Below are 22,640 nucleotides of genomic sequence, written 5' to 3' on the forward strand. Positions count from 1 at the left end.
GTGTGTGGGGTGTCATTTAGAGAAAAATACAGACGGCAACACAACCTGTCTCTTCATGTCACTCTTCTCTGAAATAGGCCATGACATCTCTTATTGATGAGGACTTGTCAAGGATACTGCCATCTTATTGACGAAAGCAGTGACAGTTAAGTGCTCAAATCTCTGGACTGGGGCTTGAACCCACAATCTTTGGACTAAGACAGAAGTGTGACCACTGACATATTATCTGCATGATACTGTAATGCCAATCTGACATACAAAAGACAAAATGGTGGGAGAAAAAAGGAACTTTTGCTTAGCTACCATTTTCTGACACTCACCTGTATAAATGCAAGAGGAGAGTAAACACTCCTCGATAATAATCCAGGAATGGTGCAACATAGTCCACCATACTAAGAAATTCAACCACCCAGGGTACTGTGAAAATAGTGCGTTGATTTTCCATTGCTTTTCGCAGTAACCTGTATACATCAAGAATAGGTGCACCCTAGGCAAGTAAAAACAATCAAAAAAGTACTTCAGCAGTATTAATTTATATTTAATCAAGTTAGTCTGTGACAACAGCATTTAATAAGGCACAATGTTACTGAGGCTTCTTCTGGAAGCTTTTCTCAAGAAGGCATCAGAGGAATCAAGGAGTGCATAGGAAACATCACTTCATCAACCCGCATTTATATAGATAAACATTTATGGATGCACAATTAATTTGCTGTGGGGTCTGAAGTAGGCAGCAGGGGTCAAATATAGACAGCAGAGTTAAAACAGGTTAAAAACAAAATTGAACATTTTTCAACAAATATACATTATTTTAAGGCACAAAACTCAACAAGAAAAGTGAATCAAATGTGGTTATCAAAGGAAGTGAAACATTATATTAGAACATAAGGGGCTTATAAAGTTGCCATTAAAAATATTTAGCCTGAGGACTGGAAGCATTTTAGAAATCAAGAAAGGACAACATTTGAAACTTATAATAGGATATGAATGTAAATTGGCAGGGAATGTATAACTGTACTGTAAAAGTTTCTTTTGAAATGTAATAAGACCATAAGAAACAGGAACAGGAGTAGGCCAACTAGCCCTTTGAGCCTGCCCTGCCATTCAATAAGATCATGGCTGATCTGAAGTGGATCAGTTCCACTTACCCGTCTGCTCCCCATAACCCTTAATTCCCTTATTCCCAGAGACCTGATAGAAGTCTACAAGATTATAAGAGGTATGGACAGAGCGGATAGTCAGAAGCTTTTTCCCAGGGTGGAAGAGTCAATTACTAGGGGGCATAGGTTTAAGGTGCGAGGGGCAAGTTTTGTAAGAGATGTACAAGGCAGATTTTTTTACACAGACAGTGATGGGTGCCTGGAAGTCATTGCTGGGGGAAATAGTGGAAGCGGATACGATAGTGACTTTTAAGTGGTGTCTTGACAAGTACATGAATGAGATGGGAATAGAGGGATAGGGTCCCCAGAAGCATAGGGGGTTTTAGTTGAGTCAGGCAGCATGGTCGGTGTCGGCTTGGAGGGCCGAAGGGCCTGTTCCTGTGCTGTAATTTTCTTCGTTCTTTGGATCAGGAAGATAGCTCTGACTGTGGATACAACAGGTCAAACTATAGCGTTTAATTACAGCTTTGAATCGAATCTGTGGACACTGCTGTGTGTCCTAAGGAGGTGACTAAGGTAAATAAAGAGAGGAAAAGTAACCCCTTATACTTCAAGTGAAACAGCTGAACCTTTAATTATATTAAGAGATACAGGAGTCACCGCTGGGGAATGAGTTTAGCTTTTCCACTGGAGAACACATTGAAAGTCAAGGTTTTAACAAATGGTACTGGTGGGGAAATATCTACCTGTACCTTTGTATTGGGTGCACTAGGATTTTGTTCTAATGTCTGGGATAGTGATAGTGGGGATTGTTCAGAAGTTATCTGTGGACAGAGTTGGGAAACGATTTAGCCAGAGTGAAGGTAGTAGCTTCTCCCAGAGTTATGGCAAGTCCAAATGAGGTTAAAGAGATGGAGCAGTTCGAGGAAGGGTTGTGGTCTTTGCAAAAGGTATCCATTATGATTATGATTCTTGATAAAAAAAAAGATTGCAACATGTGCAAAGTTTGCTCTGCATGATATTTCAAGAAAATTCATGAAAGCATCTAAAGAGAGCTTTTCATTATGTTTAAAAAGTCAGTCTCCTAGAAGCAGAGCAAACTATAGAATAAGATAGCAAGAGACCATTGTGCCCATTGTGCATGTGCCAGTAATTTAGAAGATCTATCCAATTTGTGCCACTCCCCTAGACTTTCCCCACAGCCCTACAATATTTGTCAGTTCAAATATTTTTCAAATTCCTTTCTGAAACTTATTGCAAACCATAACATCAAATGCTCAGTGTAATAAATCTTGTTCGCCAGTTAAGGGAAAAATAACAACTTGTTTATATAAAGATAAAGGTTTTACAGAGGTTTACAGCCTTGTGGCTGCAGCCAGCTCCCAAGGTGGTTCTGGAACAGCAAACCCAGCTTACCAGAGTGATTTCCCCCCTACCCAGCTCCCTGATTGGTTCCCTGGGTCATGTGACCCTTACACTGCCGATTGGGAAAGATTAACAAAGACAAATGTGGGTCCATCATAGACACAGGCAACAGAATTTATATGCAAAATAGGGAAATGGCAGAGAAGCTAAATAATTACTTGGTGTCTATCTTTATGGAGGAAGATGGATGAAATCTGCCAGAAGTAATAGTGAACCAAGAACTCAGTGAGAATTGGGAACTGAAGGAAATTAGTATTAGTAAAATATTAAATCCTACAGTGCAGAAGGAGGCTGTTCGGCCCATCAAATCTGCACTGACCACAATCCCGTCCAGGCCCTATCCTTATAATCCCATGCATTTACTCTAGCTAATCCCCCTGACACAAAGGGGTAATTTAGTATGTCCAATGCACCTAACCGACACATTTTTGGACTGTGGAGGAAATCGAAGCGTCTGGAGGAAACCCACGCAGACATGGGGCGAACGTGCAAACTCCACACAGATAGTGACCCAAGCCAGGAATTGAACCCAGGTCCCTGGCACTGGGAGGCAGCAGTGCTAATCACTGTGCCACCATAATTTCTCCAATATAGGAGAAATTAATGGGACAGATGGTTGATAATTCCCCAAGAAGAGATGGTTAAAGAAACAATAGATAATTAATGCATTGGTGGTCATCTTTCAAATCTCTATAAATCTGGAACAATGCCTGCAGGTTGGAAGATAGCAAATTTAAACCCACTGTTTAAGGAAGGAGGAAGGGAGAAAATGTGGTATTAAAGATCTGTTATATCAATAGTAGGGAAACAAAAAGAACCTAATATAAAGGATGTGATATGTGGACATTTAGAAAATCATGATTTAATCGGGCAATCAACATGGATTGATGAAAGAGAAATCACATTTGATAAATCCTTTGGAGTTTTTTGAGAATGTTACTAACAAAATAGATCAGCGGATTTTGGATTTTCAATTTTCAAAAAGGTTTTGATAAGGTTCCACAAAGTAGGTTAGTAAATAAAATAAGAACACAAAGATAGAAGGTAATATTCTAGCATGGATTGAGGATTGGTTAATGGACAGAAAACTGAGATTAAACACATAAGAGGTTGGCAGGCTGTGACTAGTGAGGTATCGCAAGAATCAGTTGTTCACAATTTTTTTCAAGATTCAGATGTGGATATTTCTAATTTTGTGGATGACACAAAGTAACATAGAAATGAGAATGTAAAGCAGCTTCAAGGGGATTTGGACAGGCTTAGTACATGGGCAGAACATGGCAAATGGAACATAATGTGGATAAGTGTCAATGTCCAAAGGGACCTTGGTGTCCTTGTCCATAAGTCACTGAAAGCTAACACATAAGCAAGCAATTAGGAAGGATAATTTTGTGTTGAACTTCATCACAAGAGGATTTGAGTACAGGAGTGAAGATGTCTTACTTCAAATGTCCAAACCATGGTTAGACCACACCTGGAGTATTGAGTACAGTTTTACCCTCTTACTCAAAGTTGGGGGAGGGGAGTATACTTGCCATAGGGAAACTACACTGCAGGTTCATCAAACTAATTTCTGGGATGGTGGGACCATCCTATGAGAGATTGAGGACACTGTGCCTGTATTCTCTAGAATTTAGAAGAATGAGGGTCAATCTCATGAAAACTTAGAAAATTCTTAAAGGGTAAATGCGGAAAGGATGTTTCCATGGCTGGGGTTTTATGGTAAAGGACAAGCACTTCGGACTACGAAGATGAACCGCTTCACTCAAAGGGTGGTGAATCTTTGGAAGTGTCTATCCTAGAGGACTGTGAAGGCTCAGTTACTGAGTTAGCACATGAAAATGGCACTGAGATAGATGATCAATCATGATCTAATTAAATGTCAGGGCAGGCTCAAGGAGCCACCAAACTATTTACTCCTACTCCAATACTCCTGCGAAAAAAGAAAAGTCCTTCACTATTCAAAGAAAGTCCTGTTGAAAGAAATTCTTCTCCTCTTGGTCCTACGTGGCTTCCCCATTATTTTGAGATTGTCCCCTCTGGCTCCAAGCTCCCCAAAAAATTACAGTAGATAAGCACAACCTGCCTTTTACAAATCTGTTCTGGCTTTGCTTGATTAACTCAAACCTCTCCAAATACCTGTTGATTTTCCCCTTATTATGGATCCCACAACCTTACCCACCACTGATATAAGACCAACTAGCCTCTAGTGGCTAGGACTATCCTTTCACCCTTTCCTGAAGAAAGGCTGGCACTTCTTTTCATGTTGACTGTCATTCTTTTTACATACTCTCACTTTGCCAGTTTTATTTTCATCTTCATTTCCGCTATCAACCCACGGTATTTGATCAGTTTCTCATTTGCAAAATTAAGCTGACGTGCAACATTCCCCCCTCTTTTTTCTGTTTAATCATAATATCTGCTTTCTTCATCATCCAAGGAGCTGTTGGCTCCCTTACCATTTGCACTTGTTATTTCAAGCATCCCTTCCTTAACGTCATCTATCATTCCTTTACATTTTTCTTCTCAGTCTCCGGTTCCATTTTACCCTTGTTAGATCCCTTCTCGTTGCACTGAAATTAATCCTCTTCCAATTTAGATGTTCAACATTAGATTATTCCTTGCTCTTTTCCATTACTAATCTAATCTTATGATACAATGAACACTCATAAGAACATAAGAAATAGGAGCAGGAGTAGGCCATCTAGCCCTTCGAGCCTGCCCCGCCATTCAATAAGATCATGGCTGATCTGTCGTGGCTCAGTTCCACATTCCCGCCCTCTCCCCATAACCTTTAATCCCCTCTCTTATCAAAAACCCATCAACCCGCGTCTTAAAAATATTTAGCGAGGTAGCCTCCACCACTTCAATGGGCAGAGAATTCCAGAGATTCACCACCCTTTGAGTGAAGAAGTTCCTCCTCAACTCCGTTCTAAACCGCCCCCCCTTTATCTTGAGGCTGTGCCCCCTAGTCCTACTGTCCTTTCTGAGCGGGAAGAGTCTCTCCACCTCTATCCTATCCATCCCACTCATCATCTTATATGTCTCAATGAGATCTCCCCTCATCCTTCTAAACTCTAACGAGTACAAGCCTAGTTTATTCAGCCTCTCCTCATAGCTCAACCCCTTCAACTCTGGCATCAGCCTAGTAAACCTCCTCTGCACTCCCTCCAAGGCCAAAATATCCTTGCGCAAGTACGGTGCTCAAAACTGCACACAGTACTCCAGGTGTGGCCTCACCAATGCCCTATACAGCCGCAGCAAGACCTCCCTACTTTTATATTCAATCCCCCTCGCGATGAAGGCCAGCATCCCATTAGCCTTCCTGACCACCTGCTGCACCTGCAGGCTGGGTTTTTGCGACTCATGCACAAGGACCCTGAGGTCCCTCTGCACCGTCGCCTGCTGCAGTTTTTCGCTAAGTAAGTAATAATCCTTCCTAACATTATTCCTACCAAAGTGGACCACCTCGCACTTGCCAACATTAAATTCCATTTGCCAGTTCCTGGCCCATTCACCCAGCCTATCTAGATCCTTCTGTAGACTCTCCACACCCTCCGCGCAATTTGCCGTTCCACCAATCTTGGTGTCATCCGCAAATTTCGACACCATACACTCGGTTCCCTCCTCCAGATCATCTATATAAATGGTAAATAGCTGAGGCCCCAGCACCGACCCCTGGGGCACTCCGCTAGTCACCATCTGCCAATCCGAATAGCACCCATTGACCCCCACTCTCTGCCTCCTATTTGACAACCAATCCTCTATCCACGCTAACACCCTACCCCCAACTCCATGTCCCCTGACCTTCTGCAATAACCTCTTTTGAGGTACCTTGTCAAACGCCTTCTGAAGATCAAGAAAGACCACATCCACCAGCTCTCCTCTATCCACCGCCCTAGACACATCCTCATAGAACTCCAGTAAATTTGTCAGACACGACTTCCCCTTAACGAAACCGTGCTGCGTCTGCTCTATCAAACAATTCCCCTCAAGATGCCTCACTATTTCCTCCTTGATGACGGATTCTAACATTTTACCTACAACACATGTTAAACTAACCGGCCTATAATTCCCCGCCTTTGCCTGGTACCCTTCTTCAACAACGGCGTAACATTAGCCGTTTTCCAATCTTCCAGCACTTCCCCGGAATCCAGCGACGTTTGGAAAATAAGCACCAAGGCATCCACTATCACCTCCGCCATTTCTTTCAGAACCCTCGGATGCATTCCATCCGGTCCTGGGGACTTGTCCACAATCAGTCCCTCCAGTCTGTCGAGCACCGCCTCTCTAGTAACAATAATGTCATTGAGACCCTCCAGTCCTACCACCTTTCCATCTCTAACACCTGGCAAATTATTCATACCCTCCTCCGTGAAGACCGAAACAAAAACGTTATTCAAGACCTCAGCCATTTCCCCATCCCCTACCACTAAATCCCCCTTCTCATCCTCTAAGGGTCCAACGTTCACCCTAGCCAACCTCTTCCTTTTTATATATTTATAAAAACTCTTGCTATCCTTTTTTATATTAAGCGCTAGCCCAGCTTCATAGTTCCTACCTATATGTTCTGTCACGAACACTTGGTCCATTTGGCCCACCTCGCTTTTCAGAAGTATATCCAGTAATGCCTCCTTTCTAGTTGAACTGAAACATTCTCAGTATGGAGGATCCTTCCTCTCCTTATCCTTCGCTCTATTATCCTAATCAATAGTTGGGTAATTCACAATTTTTTTCTTTTCAATCAATATCCACGCAAGCCAAGTCAGTATTGATTTTCTTTCCAAACAGACGGCATTTTGCAGGAAGATGGAAAGGGGAAAGGGTGTTTCAAGAAATTGAGAATAGTTACAATTTTTAAAAATCAACAAATATATGCCCACAACTGGATTATATGTAGGAAATGTGCAAATTACTCCATGACTGCACCTTGTTCCTCAGGGAGACAGCTGACTCTTGCATGTCCCTTGTTGGTCGCTCTCCTGTACGATAAGGGAGAAATGCAAGGAAACCAAGAAACTTAGCCAGTAGTCTTGCTGTCATCAAGACTGAAGCAAAATGCTCCTTCTCATCCTAAAATTGAAATAAAGAGAAGAAATTGCTTCAATAAAGTAACTGCTGTACTGTTGGGAGCATGATACCAAAGCAAAGTACTCAGTCCCAGAAATCAACCAGGTCACAGCTTCATGCCACCAAACTCTTGCTGCTGTTTGAATATCAATTTACAGCATTCTCAAGCACCTCCTCACATCTTTTCCTGCCAACTCAGGAATAGTACACGTTCATTCCAAAAACATTAAAGGCTTGTTTATTTCCACAATTTCTTATGATTATTATATTGCTTTGCTTATGATTTTCTAAAACTCCCTGGATTCTAGGATGGCCTCTGCAGATTGCAAGTTAGCAAGTGTAACACTGCTATTCAAGAAAGAAGGAAGGGAGAGAGAAAACTGGAAGCTATAGCTTTTCCTGACACTACAGACTTTCCGGACATCAGCTGTCAGGAAAAAGGTGAAATCTATTATTAAGGCTTAACAATCAACATAGAAAATCACAGTATGAATAAACATTTTCATGAAAGGGAAATATCTTTTGGCAAAAATTAGGGTAAAGGAGATCCAGAATCCATAGAATCCTTACAGTGCAGGGGAGGCCACTTGGTCCATCGAATCTGCACTGACTCTCTGACAGAAAATGTGACGCAGGCCCAACCCTTTGCCCTATCCCAAGTACCTCATGTTTTTTCTGTAAGAAACATTCAAATAATTTAAACAAAGGAACCATAAAACCACCACAGGCTCTGTTCATGGACATGGCATGCTTTCTGAGGCTTCGAAACAGAATAATGAATAAAATATATTTTGACTTACACACCTTTCTCTCTAGGATACTTGTGAATTTTGAAACTATTCTCTCTAATCAACACATCTTTGGATACAAAGGGATAATTTAGCATGGCCAATCCACACAACTTGCACATCTCTGGACAGAAACCCAGGCAGACATGGAAAGAACAAGCTTTTTTCCAGCACAGAACTGACAATCACAAGGAGGCATAAGTTCAAGGTAAGGGGATAAAAGTTCAATGGAGATGTGCGGTGGACAATTTTTTTTTAAAGAGGGGTGGTGGTGGCCTGGGATGCACTGCTAAGTGGAGTGGTTGAGGCAGATACATTAGCGACATTTAAGACTTACCTAGACGTGAATAGACAGGAATACAGGGATATAAGCAGTTGGTCTAGATAGGACAATGTGATCAGTGCAGGCTTGGAGGGCCAAAGGGCCTGCTCCTGTGCTGTACTACTCTTTATCTTTTTTGTTCTTTGTTCATGGTTTGGGTGTAACCTTTGTCCCAATTGTTACAAATGCAAGGTTTTGCAAGACGATTAAGCTTTGGCACACACTAATTTAGGAGAAAATAGAGGAAAAGAAAAGAGGACCATGTGACCAGTTCTGGATTCTGCCTGACAACAAGTTTGGGTGTTAAAGGTGGGCTCAGGTTATTTTACTGAGAAGGTGGTTCAAGACATTTGCACTCGTAAACAATGCAGTTATTCTGACAGTTAGTCTTCAGATCACAGGAAGGGGTTAAGAATGTCAGGTTTTGTATATAGTTATAAAAGGCTTTTGGGGAGTCATGATTTGAGTTACTCGTCCCAGGATTTCCAGCCTCTGATTTGCTCTCATAGCCACTCTAGTTTCATGGCTGGTCCAGTAAAGTTTGTCACCATGGTAACCCCCAGATTGTTGATAGTGGGGAATTCAGCAATGGCAGTGCTATATTGAATGTTAATGGAGATGGTTAGATTTGTTTGTCGGAGATGGTCAGATTCTTTTACATAGAACACAGAACACTACAGCACAAACAGGCCCTTCGGCCCACAAGTTGCACCGATCACATCAATACCTACCAATCCATAGACCTATCTATAACCCTCAATCCCATTAAATCCCATATCCTCATCCAGAAGTCTTTTAAAAGACCCCAGCGAGTTCACCTCCACCACCACTGACGGCAGCCGATTCCATTCGCTCACCACCCTCTGAGTGAAAAACTTACCCCTAACATCACTTCTGTACTTGCCTCCCCGCACCTTAAATCTGTGTCCTCTCGTAGCGACCATTTCAACCCGGGGAAATAGCCTCTGAGAATCCACCCTATCTATTCCTCTCAACATTTTATAAACCTCTATCAGGTCGCCTCTCAACCTTTGTCTCTCCAGGGAGAAGAGTCCCAGCTCCCTCAACCTATCTTCATAAGGCATGCCTCCCAATCCAGGCAACATCCTTGTAAATCTCCTCTGTACCCTTTCAATAGCTTCTACGTCCTTCCTATAGTGAGGCGACCAGAACTGCGCACAGTACTCCAAGTGAGGCCTGACAAGGGACTTATAAAGTTGCAGCATTACCTCCCGATTCCTAAACTCAATTCCTCGATTAATGAAGGCCAGTACACCATAGGCCTTCTTGACCACATCCTCCACCTGCGAGGCCGATTTAAGAGTCCTGTGGACCCGGACCCCAAGATCCTTCTGCTCTTCAACACTGCTAAGACTCCTGCCCTTGATACTGTACTCGTTCATCCCATTGGTCCTGCCAATGTTGGAGATGGCCTTCACTCGGCATTTCATGACATGCTTTCCAATTACCACCCCAACCTAATAACATTGTCTAGGTCTGACTGCATATTAGTATAGACTGGTTCAGCATCTGAGGAGTCACAAATGGTACTGAACATCGTGCAGTCATCATTCAGTGATTAGCGAATGTCCCCACTAGTGGCCCTATGAAGGACAGATCATTGAAGCAGCTATAGATGACTAGGCCTACGTCACCACCCACGGGACCTCTGCAAAAATGTGCTGGGACTGAAATGATTAACCTTCAAAAACCAAAACCATCTTCCTTTGTGCTAAATGTGAGCCTAACCAGTGGACAGTTTTCCCGACTCCTTTTGATTTCAGTTTTGTCAAGTTTCCTTGATGCCAAGTTCTGTCCACGTTTAGATGTTTTCACTTCAATCTATTTAGAATGGACAGGGCTTATTACGAAACAGACCATTCAGCACATTATGCCTGTGTCAGTTTTCTGTAAGAGCTGTCCAATTCATGTCACTGCCTTCTCTTCCTCATCACAAAGTTTTCCAATTTCTTTTTGAAAGTTATTTTTGAATCTGTATCCACCACTGTTTTACGTGATGCATTCAAGATCATAACTTGCCATTCTTAAGATTTTTTTTGTCAGTTGTGAAACAGTAAAAATAATCTGCTGCTTTAAAGAAGAATTTTCTAAATGGACAAAGCTCCAGCATTCAAGTTCCTCATTCGAATCACACAAAACAAAAATTCAAAGCAGAAATCAAACAATTCATACTCCAGTATAAATTTTGGAGCTAAAACAGAGTCTACTGCCAAGTCTCATTTCATACAATCATAGTACAATACAGCAGTTAAGGAGCCTATCTGAACCTCTGAATCCGCACCAACTCTTTCAAGGAGCAATCAATTAGTCCTACTTCCTGGTTCCTACTTTGGTAGGAAGAATGGTAGGAAGGACTATTACTTACGTGGCGAAAAACTGCAGCAGGCGACGGTGCAGAGGGACCTCGGGGTCCTTGTGCATGAGTCGCAAAAACCCAGCTTGCAGGTGCAGCAGGTGGTCAGGAAGGCGAATGGGATGCTGGCCTTCATAGTGAGGGGGATTGAATATAAAAGTAGGGAGGTCTTGCTGCAGCTGTATAGGGCATTGGTGAGGCCGCAGCTGGAGTACTGTGTGCAGTTTTGGGCGCCGCACCTGCGCAAGGATATTTTGGCCCTGGAGGGAGTGCAGAGGAGGTTTACTAGGCTGATACCGGAGTTGAGGGGATTGAGCTATGAGGAGAGGCTGAATAAACTAGGCTTGTACTCGTTAGAGTTTAGAAGAATGAGGGGAGATCTCATTGAGACGTATAAGATGATGAATGGGATGGATAGGATAGAGGTGGAGAGACTCTTCCCGCTCAAAAAAGACAGTAGGACTAGGGGGCACAGCCTCAAGATAAAGGGGAGGCGGTTTAGAACGGAGTTGAGGAGGAACTTCTTCACTCAAAGGGTGGTGAATCTCTGGAATTCTCTGCCCGTTGAAGTGGTGGAGGCTGCCTCGCTAAATATTTTTAAGAAGCAGGTTGATGGGTTCTTGATAAGAGAGGGGATTAAGGGTTATGGGGAGAGGGCGGGAAAGTGGAACTGAGCCACGACAGATCAGCCATGATCTTATTGAATGGCGGGGCAGGCTCGAAGGGCCAGATGGCCTACTCCTGCTCCTATTTCTTATGTTCTTATGTTCTTACACCATGTCTCATTTTCTTCAAGAATTTCTTCAATTCCTTTTTGAAAGCTACTACTGAATCTATACACACTGATAGTGCATTCCAAATTCAAGTTTTTCAATTTTTGTCATGTTCCCTCTTGTTCCTTTGACAGTCACCTTAAATCTGTGCTCTTATTATCGGCCCTTCAGTCATTGTAAACAGTTTCTCTCACACTGTCTAAACCCTTTAAACACTTCTATATCTCCTTTCAATCTCCTCTGCTCCAAGGAGAACAATCCCAGCCATTCCAGTCTATTGATGCAAGTGCAATTCCTAAAACCTGGAAGTGTTATGGCAAATTTCTCCTCTCCAAAACCTCTGTGGCGTTCCCAATGTCCAACACCAAAAATTGGCCACAACTGGGACCAAATCAGTGTTTATGATAGATTTTTCATATCTTACAGGATTTTGCACTTTTGCATCTAGTTATCAAGCCCAGGATCCCATATAATCCTTTGTTGAAGCACGGTGGCACAGTGATTACAACTGCACCAGGGGCTTGGGTTCGATTCCTGGCTTGAGTCACTGTCTGTGTACAGTTTGCACGTTCTTCCTGTGTCTACGTGGGTTTCCTTTGGATGCTCCGGTTTCCTCCCACAATCCAAAGATGTGCAGGTTAGATGGATTGGACATGCTAAATTGCCCCTGACAGGGGAACTAGCTAGGATGAATGTATGGGGTTACAAGGATAGGGCCTGGGTGGGATTGTGGTCGCTGCAGACTCGATGGCCTCCTTCTGCACTGTAGGATTCTACGACCTGTCCTGTCACTTTAAGAGATTGTGCACAAACATTTCCAAGGTCCCTCTCCTGTCACCCCCTTTAAAATTGTACAATTTAGCTTGGATCACCTTTCCTCATTCCTCCTACTAAAACACACTGTTCCATGTTGAATTCCATCTCGTGATGTATCCACCCAATCTACCATCTGTGTTCTTTGAGAGGCTATTTCTGTTTACTTACAGGTCACACCAAGTGATGACATTTTTATAGTTTAATGGAGTAGGCAATGAAGAAAGTGCATTCTGAGATTCTGCACAAAGACCATTCAGACCTTTGGTATTTTCAGTATCTATGTTTAAATAATACACGGCAAGTCAAAGAAACCAACCATACTGACCCCACCAAAACGAAACCAAGGCACAATAAGCAGGGTAAATTAGTGGGGTTACAGTGACAGGGCCTGGGTAAGATCCTCTAAGAGTTGGTGCAGACTCGATGGGCCAAATGGCAGTTTACAGCAGGATTAAAAATCTACCGCAATGTCTACAAATTTCACCCATTTTCACTTTAGCCTAACACATTCTCATCTATAAATATAAAACATTAAGCTTGTATAATGAAGTTGCTCATTGTGTCACAAAGACCAGCATTCAGCGGCTTAGCAGATAGGTGTTTTACTGACATGCTCATTTTTCCCAATTCAAGAACACTGATAACATATTTAGCATTGTAAACTAAATTGTGAATTATGCATCAGGATTTGAATACACAATGCCACAGCGACTCTGTCAGGAGAAAATATTCATGGATCACTGATACTCAATTTCAAATCAAATTAAAACCTTGCATTGATGCTTTACCTGTTCACCCATATCCACTTCACCTTCTGAGGACTCATGGTTCAGAATTGCAATGCTGTCCAGTTCCAAAATCTGCTGGCAAAGGATGTCTGATAAATGCTGATTTAACTGATGGCTATGTAAGAAAAGGAGAGTGAAATCAGGGTCATGCTAGATTGTGTTAAATAGGGATGTTACTTGATGCAGATTTTATCAAAACCACTAATTTATCAATATTTGCAGCAGGCCAAGTGCATTGGGAGCACTGTAAGGGAACTCTGACGTCAGGCGATACATTTGAAAGAGAAATTTGAATTTGGAAGCATTTGGAAGAGGTCCTGGAATTCCTGCCCCTTGCCTGTTAATCTTCTCCCTTCACCTTTTTGGCCAGTAAAATACCCTCCACCATATAGTCATCAGCCAACTTCGAGAATTTAGTGTGTTCATCAATTGAGTCTTCAATAAACAAGTTGTGGCTCAAGTCATAGAATCTTATAGCACAGAAGGATACCATTTGGCCCATCATGCCTCAGACTGCTCTTGAGGAAGTTAATTACTCCCTTTTTATTTCCCCATAGCCTTGCATTATTTTTAACTTTTGAATATCTAATTCACCTTCAAAATTTATTTTCATTGCCACCACCCTTTTAAGTAGTGTAATCCAGATTATAGTTCCTTCTAAAACATTGATTTTATTTCTGCAGTCCCATGCTTTTAAGCAAAAAATCATCCTAAGCCACAAAAACAGCCTGTCATCTTTCTCAGAACAAAAGATTTCTCAAACTGAATCTGAAAATGAAGAGGGGAGAAGTTTGCATTGACTGATTTAGAAAGCAGCCAACAAAAATTCATCTCCCATTAGGATTAAATCATCTGGAAAATGAACTACAATCCCTGTCCGAAATCAAGTTTTTAGCTAATTAAGTCACTAACTTATTTTCCAAGAATAAGTGCAAAAGTTCCCCATTTCCTATTGTGCATAGAATCACAGGAGGCTTTTAAACCAGTGTGGCTGTACCTGCTTCTCTTTTTCCCCCATTACGCTGTAAATTTTACCCCCTTTAAGTCACCATCTAATTCCCTTTTAAAAGTTACTATTAAATCCACTTTCAACATCCTTTCAAGCAGCGCATAATTAGAAATTCTCATTTCCCCACAGATACTTCTACAATTACATTAGATTACTTAATGGTTTTGCTGGGCCACATACTAACTGTGGCAGGCGGTCAATGCATAGCCTACTTTGAACCTTACAATCACAGAATTCCTACAGTGCAGAACCAGGCCATTCAGCCCATCGAGCCTGCACCAACATCAATTCCACCCAGGCCCTATCTCCATAACACTAAGGAACAATTTAGCATGGTCAATCAACCTCTGTGGACTGAGGGAGGGAACCGGAGCACCCGGAGGAAACCCACACAGACAAGACGAGAACGTGCAAACTCCACACAGACAGTCACCAAGGCCAGAGTTAAACCTGGATCCCTAGCTCTGTGAGGCAGCAGTGCTAACCACTGTGCTCTTTTGCAGGGACTTCACTGATGATGCAGCTGAAGATGATTGGACCTTGGTCATTACCCTAAGGAACACCAGCAACAATGTCTTGGGATTGAAGTGATTGACCTCCAACAACTATAACTGGATGAGCTCTGGAGCACAATGTGCCAGAGCACTGTCAGTCCCACAGCCTTCAGCCATTTCTTGACATCATGTGGAGTGAATCAAATTGCTTGAAGACTGGCATCTGTGGGGCCTTCAGGAGGCGGCCAAGATAGACCATCCACTCAGCAATTCTGGCTGAAGATGGCTGCAAATGCTTTAGCCTTATCTCTTGCACTGCTGTGTGGGCTCCCTCATTACTGAGAATGGAGATAATTGTGCAACCTCCATCAGTTAATTATCCAATACCATTCACGGTGGCACAGTGGTCAGCACTGCTACCTCACAGCATCAGGGACCCAGATTTGATTCTGGCTTGGGTCACTGACTGTGTGGAGTCTGCACATTCTCCCTGTGTCTGCTTGGATTTTGTGCTCGGGTTTTCTCACACAATCCAAAAGACGTGCTGATCAGGTGGACCGGCCATGCAAAATTCTTCCTCAGTGTACCCAAACAGATGCCTGAGTGTGGCAACTCAGGGATTTTCACAGTAACTCCATTGCAATGTTAATGTGAGCCTACTTGCGACACTAATAAATAAACTTTAAACTTAAATTAAATGCGGTAATACTGCAGAGATTTAGTCTGATCTACTGATTGAGAGATTGCTTTGCTCTGTCCATCCCATGCTGCTTCCACTGTTTGGCATGTGAGTAGCCCTGTATTGCTGCTTTACCACGCTGACAACTAATTTTTAGGTATGTCTGGTGCTGCTCATTGCATGCATTCTTCACTAAATCATGATTGTTTCATTGGCTTGATGGTAATGGTAGATTGTGGACTATGGCTATGCCTGAGTGACTGCAGGCTGATGTCCAGCGGTGTACCGCAACGGTGAGTACTGAGACCTTTATTGTTCATTATATACATAAATGATATGGATGAAAATGTGGGGGGAATTTTAAGCAAATTTGCAGACAACACTGAGATTGACAGGGTGATTAACAGTGAAGAAGATGTAGGTTGCAGCAAGATGTAGATGGGTTGGTCAGATTGACAGAGCAGTGGCAGATGGTATTTAACCGTGATAAGTGTGAGGTGCTGCATTCTGAAGATGAAATATGTTCAGAAAGTATTTAATGAATGGCAGGACTGAGAAGCTCGGAGGAACTGAGATCTTGGGGTAATTAATCACAGATCCCTGAAGTTGGCAGGGCAGGAGAATATGGCAGGTAAGGAGGCATATGGGACACTTGCTTTCATCACAAGAACAAGGAATATTGGAATTGTAAAGGGCATTGATTAGGCCACAGCTGGAGTACTGTGTGCAGTTATGTCACCTCACAACAGGAAGGATGTGATAGCACTAGTGGGGTACAGAGGAAGTTCACCAGGATGTTTGTTGTCTGAGATAGAGCATTTGAGCTATAAGGAGAGACAGGTTAGACTTGGACGGCTTTTTTAAGAGCAGAGAAGGAGGACATGTTAAGGTGTACAAGATTATGAGGGGTATGGACAAGGTGAATAGCAAGCAGCTGTTCCCCTTGGTTGAGGGGCCAATCACGAGGGGGTATAGTTTAGGTTAAGAGGCAAGGGATTCAGAGGGGATTTGAGAAAAAGCTCTCACTCAGAGTGTGGTGGGAATTCGGAATGCACTGCCTGAGAAGGTAGTAGAGGCCAGAAACCTTACAACCGTTAAAAGAATACTTGAACTATCATAATATTCACTGATATGGGACAAGTGCAGGAAAATGGGATGTGTGCCTTTAATGGTGGTTGTCAGTGCATACTGGTTGGGCCAAAGGGTCTTTTTTGCACTGTACGATTCTTTGACTCTGCTGTCCATGTATTAACTTGCATCCAGCAAAAATACTAAGCCCCGAGTTATATAGGCAGCAGCCACCACCGCCCCAGTGTAGCTGCCGTTCAATAGAGTTGAATTGGCTGGCAACTTTGGGTGGGAGGGACTTCCATTCCAATGTCCTTGATCCCAGGAAAGGCCTGCCTCTGGCCTGTCAAGTGCTGGAGTAGAACACGATGAGTTGGACCTTCCCAAAAAAATCATCTCCACAAGACTCTCATTTATGGCTCGGTGTCATACTTTTAGAAAGACCAGATTTTCAAAAGTCAAAATCAGGACACATTGGAAAGCCTGAGGAAGGCAGAGGCTCTATGGTGACTGATACAGCGGATAGCCAATACCAGGTGTTGGGGGAGGGGCAGTTTAAGGTAGGAGGTCATACAATGACATCTCCTAGAATATGTCCAGCCACAGTTGACATCCCTAAGATACCCAATTATTGAAGACAGCAGGTACAAACCACAGACTTGTATTTCATTTATTTTCTTAAAAAATTGAACTAAGGCTTCTTTTGTCACAAATCCCTAGACAGAAGCCTCTATTCCACCCAAAAAATATTGGGCAATGGCAATACCAATCTCAATTTAATAGCCTTGTTTATTTTCATTTGCACATGGGGTTCTAATAATAGAACGCCGTGTCCTAATAATACAACAAGCAGGAAAACACGCAATCTTTCAATGGGAAGTTTGTTTGAACATTCTGCAGCTCAACTGAACTTGCCTGCAACCTTCCTCAGTGCTGAGTGGTGGTTTATCAATGGAAGCTATCAGACTACCTCTTCACATGTAGCCTGTGGTTGGGCAACACCACCGACAGTCTTCCATAGAATCCATTCAGTGCAGGATGAGACCAATGGCCCATTGGGTCTGCATCGACTCTCTGAAAAGGCATCTCACCCAGTCCTACCCCTGCCGTCCTATACATGTAACCCCACACATAATTAATCTACCTAACCTACACACCCCTGAATGCTAAGGGACAATTTAGCATAGCCAATCCACCAAACCTGTTTATCTTTGGACTGTGGCAGTAAACTGGAGCACCCAGAATAACCCTATGCAGACACAGGAGAATGTGCAAACCACACGATTACACTCGAGGTCGGCATCAAACCTTGGTTCCTGGCACTGGGGCGGCACTGCTAACCACCGTGCCACCCTGAAGCTGATTCTCTCCTGGCTCGAGGGGTTAATCCCCTCCCCAAAGGCCTGCCCTAAATCCCTTCCACCTCTCTCTGAAGACCTACCCTAATTACCTCCCTCATCAACCCTGCTGCCCCTTCCGAAGGACTGCCTTAAATTACAGATTACGCTTCTATGACCTTTTATAAATTACCACCCCGGGCACACATGACCTGCTATAAATCAGTGCCTTCTCCCACTAACCATCCAAACACTCTGAATGGGCTCTATTAAAAAAAATCAGCAGAGAATGAAGCAGATGAAATTCGCAACACAAGTTAATACGTGTCCTTGCTTGCAAGTATCTGGACATCAGTACACTCATAACGAACTCTGGCATAACTCACTAGCAAATGAATGAGAAAGCATTGCAATTGCGCCAATTATTTGACTTTCTCAGGGTCCAATTAGTTATAACTGAACAGAAAAGCCAACCATCCATTCAATAATTGGCAACACAACAGAATGTGCATAACAGATCTATTGGCAGGTACTACAACTCTTTTAATCCTAAGGAATAGACTCATCATAAAAATAGAATTGGATTTGTATAGGCACAAAGTATCTGCACTGGGATTTTCTTCAGGAATTCCCCCAATTGCCTGGTATCTTTGGTGCTTTAAAGATATAATTTGGCAAAGATTTTTTTTAATGTAACTTACTATTTCATCTAAACCTCCTGAAGTGTTTCACAGAACAAATTATTTCTCATATACATGAACTGAAATGCAGGCAAAAGTCAGGTGTAGTAAAGATTAAAAGAACAAATTGCCTTCTATACTGATAAATATATTCTGTTGATGAAAGGCACCTATGCCAAATCAGTGTGACATTTTCACTTTCCACAAGTTATTCTTTTGGGTCCTGTGTTTGCCAATTAGCACCCATTTTTGAACAATTTTATACTACAAACATCCCCACTCTCTCCGCCACAGGGATCCTGTCTCCCTCACTCTCCCCCACTGGGACCCGTGCCACTCAATGGACACCCTGTCTTGCCTACTATTAAACCCCTCCTCCACTGACCTTCCCCGTGGAATCCCTGATTGACCACACACTATCAGAACTCTCTGACCAACGTGCAAGCAAATGGAACCTGGGGGTTGGGTAAAATGGGAGGGTTGTAGTGGAGCTGAAAATCCAGGCATCTGGAGAAATTTGTCTGGATAGCGACTGTTTCACAAAAATCCAGATTATCTCGGCGAAACAAGAGAGTCTAGTCACCCTACATACTGTGCTTTATAACGTTCCTGTGAAATGCCTTTGGAAGTTTCATTATGTTAAAGGTGTTATATAAATAGAAATTGTATTGCTGGAGAACTGAGAATATGAACTAGGATTGGTAGGAGAGAGGAAGACGTTAAGAGCATGTTTCTTTCATAAATGCAAAGGCTGTCAGGTATGGAATGCCCAGGGTAGAAACTCATATTAAAAACAGAAACGAACCTTCCTGCACACAGAAGGAAATCTCTGAAGAATACTTGGCAACCGGAGAAAGTTGGAGGGGGACACGGCCCCCCAACATTTTGAGGCACAACAAATCGCTCTTGTAGCCGTTTCAGTTTGTTTAGGTTATTTGTTCCAAACATATCCAGTACATCTTGGTCAGGATGTTCACTGCCTGTGAGTACTCCCTTACACATCTATCGGAGAAACATGGAGGATTTTTCGTAAATCTAGTAGCGAATATCTGAATTAAAATAAAATTCAACAGTCCCAAAGATTAGATAGTTTTGCAGGAACTATAAGGGGACAAATAGATGCACTTAAAATACTTGTTCCCCTCTAACTCAAGTGCACCGAGACATGTTAGCTAATTAGCAGTGTGGGTGAAAAATCTGGACCTCTCTGTCGCTATAGTTCGATAGAAGTTATCAATACAAGATAGTCGTAGAAATTCAAAAGGGAATTCAGGAAAATCTCCTCCATGCAGCGTATTTAGAATACGGAACACATCAGCACATGGAGTAATGCAGGTGTATTAAAAGGAGCTGAGACAAACAAGAAGAAGAAAGGATTAGAAGATTTGTTGATTGGGTGAGAAGAAGGAAGGCGAGCTGAACATAGTCTGCAAATTTTCATTCTGTGCTATTAGAAGTGACAAGCAAACAGCTTAAAGCAATTCCACGTGACTTCAGCACCTGAATTTATATACCACACACACACACAATCTGTGGTTAAAAAGTCAAATTTAAAACAGAATATGGGGGCACAACAATCCAGACTGCACTGAATGTCATCTTAGTTTTCAGTGACAAAACTCCAGATACAATTTGCTGCAGGAAAGAGGTTACCATTCTGCATTAAGTCATTTTATAAAACAAAATACTTATTATGAAAAGTAGTGAAGTTTCTGCATCATTCAGGATAGATCTAAGAGCAATGAAGGGTGCAGTAAACACAAATTACATACTCACCCTTATCAACTGTTTCTGAAACAGCCTTGCAAAGTGATTATGGTTGCAAGCTGCGCTTAGATTGATCATCATGTTCCTGGAATTAAAAAAATCAAAATGCAGTTACAGAACACACATTATCCAGTAGAGGAGCTTGACGGAAGTGGAGTTAAGGCCATAGTAAGGTCATCGGTGAAGTTAACTGAATTGCAAAACAGGCTCAAAAGGCCAAATGGCCGACTCCTGCTTTTATTTTTTGTGATATTATGATGTCACTTTGTTATTCACTTCTTCCAGGATTTACCAATACAAGCCATACAATGCAGTACATTCGGTGTTTAGCTTTAAAGGTTTTAGGAGCAGTGCTAATTTTCTTCATAGAAATATTCTGCAGAAGCGTCACAAGGTAAGTTGTATAGCTGTTCACCACAAGTTTGGCAAAGATTTATTGAAAAAGGTTGGAGGGTTTGGGAACAATTGTGTACATTGGGCTGGAATAGAAGATTGAAAGGAGATCTAGATGACTTTAGCAGTCTAATCAGACTAGATAATGGAACTACAATGAACTGTTTCACTCTGTCCAGAACAGTGGAGCCAGGGACCACAGTCTTCATATGAAGTTGGATAAATTCAAAGGAAAAAAATGCAAAGAATATATTTCAACAAGAGTGATCAATGAAGCAAGCTACCAAGGTGAGTGGTGGCAAGCTTATATTGATTTATTCCAATGCAAATTAAGAAATTTATTTCAGAAAATGACAAATGTTAAGTGTAGTGTGCTCAAGAGGAAGCGATAACTTTGGACTTACGGTTTCCAAAGCTCTTCAGCTCTGGGGTTTTCCTTGCCTCGTGTCTGAGGGCCTTTAGCCTCATTGAGAGAATAATTGATACAATTAGTCCACAACTCCATAATCATTGTATCACAAACTACAGAATGGCAGGCAGGTAAGTATTATGGACTGTGGTGTTTTTTTAAAAAAAATCTAGCAATTCCTATTTTCCTATTTTCCTATTGACACATGGCATTCTTATTATGATGGAAAGAAAGTTTAGAAAACAAAGCACGTCTGATCCTGATTTAGATCAGTGCACACCATTCCAGACAAAACATTGGCTGCATATGATGTTTACATAAGAACATAAGAAATAGGAGCAGGAGTAGGCCATCTAGCCCTTCGAGCCTGCCCCGCCATTCAATAAGATCATGGCTGATCTGAAGTGGCTCAGTTCCATTTTCCCGCTTTCTCCCCATAACCCTTAATTCCCTTGCCTATCAAAAACCTATCTACCCGCGTCTTAAATATATTTAGCGAGGTAGCCTCCACCACTTCAACGGGCAGAGAATTCCAGAAATTCACCACCCTTTGAGTGAAGAAGTTCCTCCTCAACTTGGTTCTAAACTGCTCCCCCCTTATCTTAAGGCTGTGCCCTCTAGTCCTGCTGTCCCTTCTGAGCGGGAAGAACCTCTCCACCTCTACCCTATCCATTCCCTTCGTCATCTTATATGTCTCAATAAGATCCCCCCTCATCCTTCTAAACTCCAACGAGTACAAGCCCAGTCTATTCAGCCTCTCCTCATAGCTCAACCCCCTCAACTCCGGTATCAGCCTAGTGAACCTCCTCTGCACTCCCTCCAAGGCCAAAATATCCTTGCGCAAGTGCGGCGACCAAAACTGTACACAGTACTCCAGCTGTGGCCTCACCAGTGCCCTGTACAGTTGCAGCAAGACCTCCCTACTTTTATATTCAATCCCCCTCGCTATGAAGGCCAGCATCCCATTTGCCTTCCTGACCACCTGCTGCACCTATAGGCTGGGTTTTTGCGACTCATGCACAAGGACCCCTAGGTCCCTCTGCACTGTAGCATGCTGCAGCTTTTCGCCCTGTAAGTAGTAGTCCTTCCTACTATTATTCCTGCTAAAGTGGATAACCTCACACTTGCCAACATTGTATTCCATCTGCCAGGTCCTTGCCCACTCGCTCAGCCTATCCAGATCCCTCTGCAGACTTTCTACACCCTCCGCACAATTTGCTTTTCCACTTATCTTTGTGTCATCAGCCAATTTTGACACCTTACACTCAGCTCCCTCATCCAGATCATCTATATAAATGGTAAATAGCTGTGGCTCCAGCATTGATCCCTGGGGCACTCCACTAGTCACCAA

At 42.5% G+C, this 22,640-nt stretch overlaps 1 protein-coding gene across 2 annotated transcripts in view; it reads right to left on the bottom strand.

The window, feature by feature from the left end:
• cdan1 (codanin 1) overlaps positions 1-22,640 on the bottom strand; it is a 135,527-nt gene that overhangs the window by 50,331 nt on the left and 62,556 nt on the right. For both annotated transcript variants that reach the window (XR_013888572.1, XM_080202936.1), the window contains exons 10-14: positions 20,497-20,572; positions 19,526-19,722; positions 13,454-13,568; positions 7,452-7,595; positions 321-487 (exon numbers count right to left, since the gene is read on the bottom strand). Coding sequence is in view for 1 of the 2 variants with exons in the window: in XM_080202936.1 (XP_080059062.1) it covers positions 321-487; positions 7,452-7,595; positions 13,454-13,568; positions 19,526-19,722; positions 20,497-20,572 (699 nt within the window). In the remaining variant the exon portion in view is untranslated. The remainder of the gene's footprint in view (positions 1-320; positions 488-7,451; positions 7,596-13,453; positions 13,569-19,525; positions 19,723-20,496; positions 20,573-22,640) is intronic.

The sequence above is a fragment of the Carcharhinus amblyrhynchos genome, chromosome 14 (genome assembly GCF_965287045.1).
Source record: "Carcharhinus amblyrhynchos chromosome 14, sCarAmb.v2.hapA, whole genome shotgun sequence".
In the NCBI taxonomy this organism is placed as follows: Eukaryota; Metazoa; Chordata; class Chondrichthyes; order Carcharhiniformes; family Carcharhinidae; genus Carcharhinus; species Carcharhinus amblyrhynchos.